Source organism: Gekko japonicus, unplaced genomic scaffold (genome assembly GCF_001447785.1).
Source record: "Gekko japonicus isolate JY-2015 unplaced genomic scaffold, Gekko_japonicus_V1.1 scaffold135, whole genome shotgun sequence".
Lineage (NCBI taxonomy): Eukaryota > Metazoa > Chordata > Lepidosauria > Squamata > Gekkonidae > Gekko > Gekko japonicus.
Genome location: NW_015175359.1, coordinates 2,884,957 through 2,893,216, shown reverse-complemented (window position 1 = coordinate 2,893,216; position 8,260 = coordinate 2,884,957). Strand labels below are relative to the sequence as shown.

At 48.1% G+C, this 8,260-nt stretch overlaps 1 protein-coding gene across 1 annotated transcript in view; it reads right to left on the bottom strand.

Moving 5' to 3' along the window:
* Nucleotides 1-7,471: 7,471 nt before the first annotated feature.
* The window catches only part of LOC107122267 (transcription factor HES-5-like), a 1,480-nt gene continuing 691 nt past the window's right edge, over nucleotides 7,472-8,260 (bottom strand). The window contains exon 3 of the mRNA XM_015425305.1: nucleotides 7,472-7,698. Coding sequence (XP_015280791.1) covers nucleotides 7,472-7,698 — 227 coding nt within the window. The remainder of the gene's footprint in view (nucleotides 7,699-8,260) is intronic.

Below are 8,260 nucleotides of genomic sequence, written 5' to 3'. Positions count from 1 at the left end.
GTCTGAAATAACAGACCAGAACCCGTTTGAGAACCGGTTCCCTACCGGGAGATATCACCTGTCTGAAATTGTGATTATGACTGCTGTCGCATAGGAAATATAAATGGATTGCACTTTAGATTTTATGTGTTTCAAACTGTTTTAACACTTTTATGTAAGCTGCCCTGAGCCTGCTTTGGCGGGGAGGGCGGGGTATAAATCCAATAAATAAATAAATGTAGACTTTTGAGTCCTCCAGAGTCTTTCATCATGCTGGCTGTTTCTTGAAAAGGAAAAAGAGGTTTGATCTCTCAGGCCATGATGGGAAAACATCTGTCGGCATCTCGCAGGGGACGGTATCCTGACTTTAAGAAGAAGAGATTGGATTTATACCCCGCCCTTCACTACCCAAAGGAGTCTCAGAGCAGTGGTGGGGTAAAAGAATGAACTTGTGGAGCTTTTTGAATGCCTACAGTGTCTCCTTTCCCCTGGGAGCTTCCGCTACTAGGTATGCAAAAGAAGCAGGACTGAGCAGGCCTTGCGCTGACCTGCTAACAATGCACGCGTCACTGCTTTGCAAACAGCAGCAGCACATGATTTCAAGGACCGTGCAAAGTTTGATGGATGGCTTCTTGAAACCCCCGCTCTGCCTGCTGTGGATTACCTGGAAGAGGCAGTAGGAAAGCTTCAAACCACTATGAAGGAGGGTGTCGGAAAGAGGGCAGATATAGCCAGGCCTCCACCAACCCCCTTCATTGTGTCCAAATCCAGCCTAGCCTAGGGTTGCCAACCTCCAGATGGGACCTGGAGATCTCCCAGAACTGCAAGTGATCTCCAGACATCAGGTCCCCTTAGGGCTGCCAGCCCTGGGCTTGGAAATACCTAGAGATCTGGGCAGTGGAGTTTGGGGATGGCAAGGTTTGGGGAGGGGAGGGACATCAGGAGGGTACAATGCCGTAGAGTGCACCCTTCAAAGCAGCCATATCTCCAGGGAGATCAGTTGTAATACTAGATAGTCTGGAGATCAGTTGTAATACTAGATCTCCAGGCCCCACCTGGCAGTTGGCAACCCTAGTTCCCTGGAGGAAATGGCTGCTTTGGAGGGTGGGCTCCATGTCACTAAACCCTCCTGAGGTCCTCTCCCTTAACCCTTCCTTCCCTCAAGCCCCACCCCGAAATCTTCCTGGATTTTCCTAACCTATTGGCAACTCCCTCCACATTGGATATTTCCTCTTGAACTTCCATTGTAATTTATGTGAATGTTAAGCATTGCTATGTCACTTCCAATTTATAACTCCCCTATGAATTAATGACCTCCACTCCAAAACGTCCTATCGTTAACAACCTGGCCTGTGTCTTGCAAACCGAGGGAGGGCCATTTTTAGCAGGTTTTAATCCTGTGATCAGCTTTTAGAACCAGGGTTTGGCAGAAAATTTTGGTCAAAATATAATAAACCTGTCAAATGCTTTACAATTTGCCACTGCTTTAAAGGAAGTCACCTGTATCATGATCCCTTCTTATCCCAAAGCGCTCTCAAACCGAACAGAAGAGAGGTTAACACACCCCTGCCTATGACTTCCTTTAAGCTGCTTGCAAAAGAAGTCATTTTAAAGGAGGCACCCCCACCTGGCCAGCTGTGTAACGCCTTGCTTGATCGCAGTTTGGTATAGCGTTTAGGGAGCTGCGGTGGCTCAAGTGGTTAAGACGCTGAACTGCAGGCTGTGGAAGGTCAGTTGTTCAGCCGTTCAAGACCCGGGTTGCCGCATGACGGCGTGAGCTCCCATCTCTAGTTCCAGCTCCTGCCAACCTAGCAGTTCGAAAGCAAGAAATTGCAAGTAGATAAATAGATACCACTTCGGTGAGAAGGTAACAGCGTTCCGTGCGCCTTGGTGTTTAGTCATGCCGGCCACATGACCACGGAAACGTCTTCGGACAGCGCTGGCTCTTCGGCTTTGAAACTGAGATGAGCACCGCAACCCTAGAGTCGGACTCGACTGGCTTTCGAGCAAGGGAACCTTTACCTTTACTATAGCGTTTAGAGTGTTGGAATGGGGAGACCCAGGTTTCTTGGAAGAGCTTTACTTATTTTATTTACTTTTTTAACAAGTTCTCCCCCACTTTTCGGCCCTCCAAGGCACTTCTTGAGCCAGTTACTCTTTTTAACCTACCTCACAGGGAAGTTGTGATGAGGGCAAAATGAAGGAGAGGTGAAGCAGTTTGAGGTCCTTCACTGGGATAAAATGTAACAGTGTTTACATAAAGCCAACCCCAACCAAGAAAGGATCTTTTTAAACCAGCTGGTCATCAAATTTCCTGAGGGGCTTTGACTTTCCACATTGTCCCTCATGCAACGATGGTCCTTTCCGCATTTTCCTGTTTGAGTTGAGTCAATTTAAGTCCAGGGCAAAACAGCATCCAAATACCCCGGGGCAACAGCGGGCCAAAACTGGGCTGACCACTGAAGGGAGGTCATGTCATGCAGAATGGGGGGGGAAATCTAGAATAAAAAGAAGATTGAACTCGACTTTAGTGCAGAATGGGAACAAAACCTGGATTTAAAAGAAGGTTGAATTCGATTTGAATGCAGAATTGCTTGGAGGACACCGCAGTGAATATGGATTAAAAGGAGAGTGTAGAGAGGGCCACGCATGGAACCTCCAGTTCCAATACAGCTGTTGCCTTCCTTGAACTTGTGGTCAGCTTTAAGGGACAATAATACCACCCATCAGCATTGACCAACCAAACTGTTTGTGAGGAAATAAAAGAGGGAGGGGAACTCCTAATCTTGCCAGTAAACATCAGGAGGTAGTTGTGGAGGCGGAGGATGCCATCTGGCTGATTTGATTCAGAAATCCCCATTTTCATTTTATTTCCCTTTCCCCTTCTGCAAAACAAAACTGCTTCACTTTTAAATCATCTTTGTGCTCGCTGACTTCCGGCGAGCCACCCTGTTCGTCTTGGAGGATCCCCGCAGATTTTTTTTTATGCCGAAAACGCTCCTGGAGCGAATTTTTCAGCACACTGCAGTATACGAATATTTTGACTCAGTAACCGCAAAAGCAATCCACTTTTCCTAGGGTTCGCCAGGTCACAAAATTCAAGGTGATAGTACCCGGGGAGCAGCACTTTACCTTTTCAAAAAAAACAAAAAACAAAAAAACCCACTGAGATGAACTAGGGTTGCCAACCTCCAGGTGGGGCCTGGAGGCCTCCTGGAGGTACAGTTGATCTCCAGGCTACAGAGATCAGTTCCCCTGGAGAAAATGGCTACTTTGAAAAGTGGACTCTAAGGCATGGTACCCTGCAGATGTCCCTCCCCTTCCCAAACCCCGCCCTCCCCAGGCTCCACCCCCAAATCTCCAGGTATTTCCCAACCCAGAGCTGGCAACCCTAGAAGAACTGATTTACCATTTTGGGGCATCTTGCCTAGGGATCTTCAGGGCACATGACCGGCAGCCCTCGGACAATCCTGCCTAGTGTTTCTTCCTTGCACACACTTTCACTTATAACAAATAAGCAAGAAAACATCTTCAAAATAGGCATCCTGTCCTTATCCTTTCTCTTTCGAGTCCGTTTCCCCACTGTCTTTGGTTTTGGTGGGAGCTGTTGGGTGAGATGCCCTTTTTAAACCTTGGATCGCTTGAGAAATCTCTCTCCCCCAAATCTCCAGGTATTTCCCAACCCAGAGCTGGCAACCCTAGAAGAACTGATTTACCATTTTGGGGCATCTTGCCTAGGGATCTTCAGGGCACATGACCGGCAGCCCTCGGACAATCCTGCCTAGTGTTTCTTCCTTGCACACACTTTCACTTATAACAAATAAACAAGAAAACATCTTCAAAATAGGCATCCTGTCATTATCCTTCCTCTTTCGAGTCCGCTTCCCCACGGTCTTTGGTTTTGGTGGGCGCTGTTGGGTGAGATGCCCTTTTTTAACCTTGGATCGCTTGAGAAATCTCTCTCTCTTCTCCATTCAAGCATGGCAACGATCTGTGTGGTTTTCTCTTTAATCTTTCTGCCGTTACTGAAACGGGTCCTCAGAAGGTCTTCAGAAGGGCCTTGTTAGGTTCAAGACCGGCCCGATGATGACATCGACCCAAGCCATTGAAGGTAACTGTTTTTAAGGGCTCTGGTTGCAAAGTGGGCTTCCTGGCACTGACAAGAACCCTGGAATGCATCTGTTGGATCATGGGGTGCAGTTGCTTGAAGCAACAAAACCACTTGGCCAAATCCCTGCCGAATTAGATGAAAAGTCTGGGCTGGTTTCTCCCTAGGTTTCTAATAATGCCCAGCTGGATGTCTCTGATATGATCGCAAACGGGACATGAAGGAAACAGCTCTCTCCAGCATCCCAAACCCAGATATATTACTTTTGAACAAGGAAGTTCTGTTAAGCTAGCCACCTAATAGCCTTGGATAAACCTGGCCTCTGTGAATTTGTCTATTTTTTAAAAAAGAAATGTATGGCTGGGAGGGTTGGACCATAAGGAAGGCCGAGCGCCGAAAAATAGATTCTTTTGAACTATGGTGCTGGAGAAGACTCTTGAGAGTCCCTTGGACTGGAAAGAGATTGAATCAGTCAATCCTAAAAGAAATCAACCCTGACTGTTCCCTAGAAGGTCAAATACTGAAGCTGAAGCTCAAATACCTTGGCCACCAAATGAGAAGGGAGCACTCACTGGAGAAGACCCTGATGCTGGGAAAGATTGAAGGTCAAAGAAGACGGGGACAGCAAAGGATGAGATGGTTAGACAGTGTCATCAATGCAACGAACATGAAATTGAGCAAACTTCAGAGGACAGCGGAAGACAGGAAGGCCTGGAGTGATCTGGTCCATGGGGTCGTAAAGAGTCGGACTCGACTGTGCGACTGAACAACAACAACAACAAAAGAAATCCTTTAAGCAATTGGATTCACAGAACTGAAAGCATGGAATCAATTTCATAACTCCATGCTGTAAAAAATCACTTTCCTGAACCTGGATCTTCCAGATCTGACACTCTAACCACTCCATAGCACTGCCCCTCTGAACATCTTGGTGGGAGGTATGGATGAAGGGCACATGATACCACAACACGGCTGCTGTTGAACAGCTTTGGGGCAGAGCTCCTGGCAGGGGAGGAGGGGGTGTTCAACCATCCCTGGATCAAGCTGCATGACAATGCCCATGTTTTGCAGGTGAAGGTTCCCAGTTGAGTTGAATACCCACAGGTGCCTAGACCCTTCGTCCATCAAGATCAGCATTGGCTCCTCTGATTGGTGAAGGCTCTCACACCTCTGTCTGTCGCATCACCTACTGCGGATTCTTTTTAACTGGAGATGCCAGGGGTTGAACATGGGCCCTTCGGCATTCAAAGCTCATCCTCTGTCACATGCGCCTCAGCCCCTCCCCTTGAACTCCAGTAGCAGGAGTTTGGAACCGCCTTATCCTGAGACCCCTGGAGGGCTGCTGCCCATCAGAACGAGCTAGATACACACCAAAAGTGTCATTTGGAAAAAAGGCATTTCTATTCTCCAGCTTTGGTTTAGTGTAGTGGTTACAGTGCTGGCCTAAAATATGCATGTATGTAAACCTGTTTGCAAATCCCCACTTGCCCACAAAGCTCATTGGTCACTGTCTCTCAGCCTAACCTGCTCTCAGCCTAACCTAAGGCCCCCGTTGTGAGGATAACAGGAGGGAAGGGACAGAGCCACACCTCCTTCTGGCAGTTCTTTCACCAGAGACCAAAACTAAGCTGTGGCCCTCCTTGTGCATCAGTTTACAGTGCAATACATTGAAGAGTCAAAGGTTGAACAGAGGAAGCTACCTTTATATCACGTGGGCCATTAGGCCACCAAGCTCAGAGTTAGCCACTCTTACTCTCAGCAATGGTCGCCGACCTCCAGGTGGAGCCTGGAGTTTTGTCACTAGTTGTAGAAGAAAAAGACATTGGGTTTGTGCCTTGCCCTTCACTACCCAAAGGAGTCTCAGCATGGCTTACAATCCCCTTTCCTTCCCCCTCCCCACAACAGACAATCTGTGAGGTAGGTGGGGCTCAGAGAGGTCTTGAGAGAACTGCCCTTGAGAGAACAGCTCTGAGAGAACTTGTGACTGACCCAAGGCCACACCAGCAGCTGCATGTCAACGAGTGGGGGATCAAACCCGGTTCTCCCAGATTAGAGTCCGCACTCTTAACCACTACACCAAACTGGCTGTCAGTGGTCTCTGCTGATCCCTAGACTACAAGGAACAATTTCCCTGGAGAAAATGGCAGATGGGGGGGCCTTTGGCATGTTAAACTCTTGTTGTTTCCAGCTCCACTTTCCTCTGGGAATAGATCAGGGGTCACTGGGGGAATGGGGCGGATGGGAGGTAGTTGCACATTTCCTGCATTGTGCCGTAGAGTTGGACTAGATTACCCATGAGGTTAGGGTTGCCTCAGGGCAGTAGCTAGCAATCTCCTGCTATTACATCTGTTCACCTGGAGAAAATAGCTGCTTTGAAAGGTGGATTCTCTGGTATTATCCCCCATTGAAGTCCCTCCCCTCCCCTCCCCAAACCCTGCCCTCCTCAAGCTCCACCCCCAAATGCTCTGGGTATTTCCCAACCCGGAGCCAGTAACCCTGTTTGAGGTCCCTTCCAGTTCTATGTTTCTATGTAGCAACGGAACAGTTTTAAAACACCGTGTCCTTTCTACCCCCACCCTTCCCCAAAAGCGAAGCGATCACAAAATGACGTAAAGCATTTTTCTTTTATTTCTTCTTACAAATAATGTCTTACAAAGGGCATACATAGTATGCACACCATAGAAAGATCCTGGCAACAGGACAAAACACACGCCATCCATCACGAACGGAAACTCCCCCCCCCGCGAGGGGAAACGATCATTAGATCAATGAAACCGATAGAGAGCATCAATCTTAGCGTCGACATGTGTGACGCCGGACAAATCCAGTCTCTCGTCGGATATTTTCTTTAATATAAAGCAAGTAGGTACCATTTTCCTAAGAAACAAATATTTACGAGTAAAAACCCACAGCATTTCGCCGAGCCTTCTTTAAAGAAAAAGAAAACCCCGGTGGCCTTTCCAAGCGGACAAGATCATTGTGCGTAGGAGTCAGCAGTCCACTTTGGAAGAGCCACCCGGAAGCAAAGCCAGACATTTTTACAGTTATCCAGAGAATCCTCTCCTACCTTAACCTCTAGCAGCACCATGATTTGACAATCATACTGACAGTTGCAACACAACAGTTAACACCCGCCCTTAGATGCACACATAATCTTCATTATGAAGCTACATGCCCCTCCCCAGATCGGATTGTTGCTGCGCATAACTTTCACCTACTGGAGAACATCCTAACGACCTGCCAACACTCTCCACTCCACCCCCATAATAAATAACACAACGGGGAAATAATATTCCCTACAGAGAAGAAGACCAGGGCTGGGTGATTGGATCGGAACCCAGCCCTCCTTCTGGAATGGATGCCCATCGGCAAGCTTCCCGCCTTCTACCAGGGTCTCCAGAGTGTGTGGGCACCCTTGCAGGATGAGTGCTTCGAGGCAGGATGCGAGCTGACAGCTTCACGGGTGGACGGTTGGTTCCTTTGGAAATGGCTCATGAGCTTGGCTTGGGTTTCAGCCTGGACTTTGTGGAGAGACATGAACCGGAAGGCCTCTTGGAGACACCGTGAGTATCCCTCTTTAAAGTCATGCTGAGCATCTTTAGGAGCAGGTCCTGTGGTAAGAAAAGTAGAGAGAGGATGTTATTGAAGATGGCTCAGAACACCAGTCAATGATGGCTATCTACAAAGGGGCCCTGCAAGCTCTGTTTGATTTGGCTCCGTGATAGAACACATGCTTTGAAGATGGTTCTGTCCTTGGCATCTCCAGTTCAAAGGGGTCGCAGGAAGAAGAAGAGGAGGAGGAGGAGGAGATTGGATTTATACCCCGCCCTTCACTACTCCCTTCCCCTCCTCACAACACATACCCTGTGAGATAGGTGGGGCTGAGAGAGCTCTCTTGAGAACTGCCCTTGAGAGAACAGCTCTGAGAGAACTTGTGACTGACCCAAGGTCACATCAGCAGCTGCATGTGGAGGAGTGGGGAAAGGTTATCTAAGGAAAGGTTTTCTAAGAACCACTGTCAAACACAGATCAGACAGTAGCTTATGTTCAGTTTGATCTTTCTAATGCGGAAGTGGCCATAGTTGAGTGGCAGAATATCTGCTCCCCATGACCAAAGCTCTGCCATCCCCTCTCCATCTCCTTGAGAAACACTTTTCTGCGCCTGAAACTCTA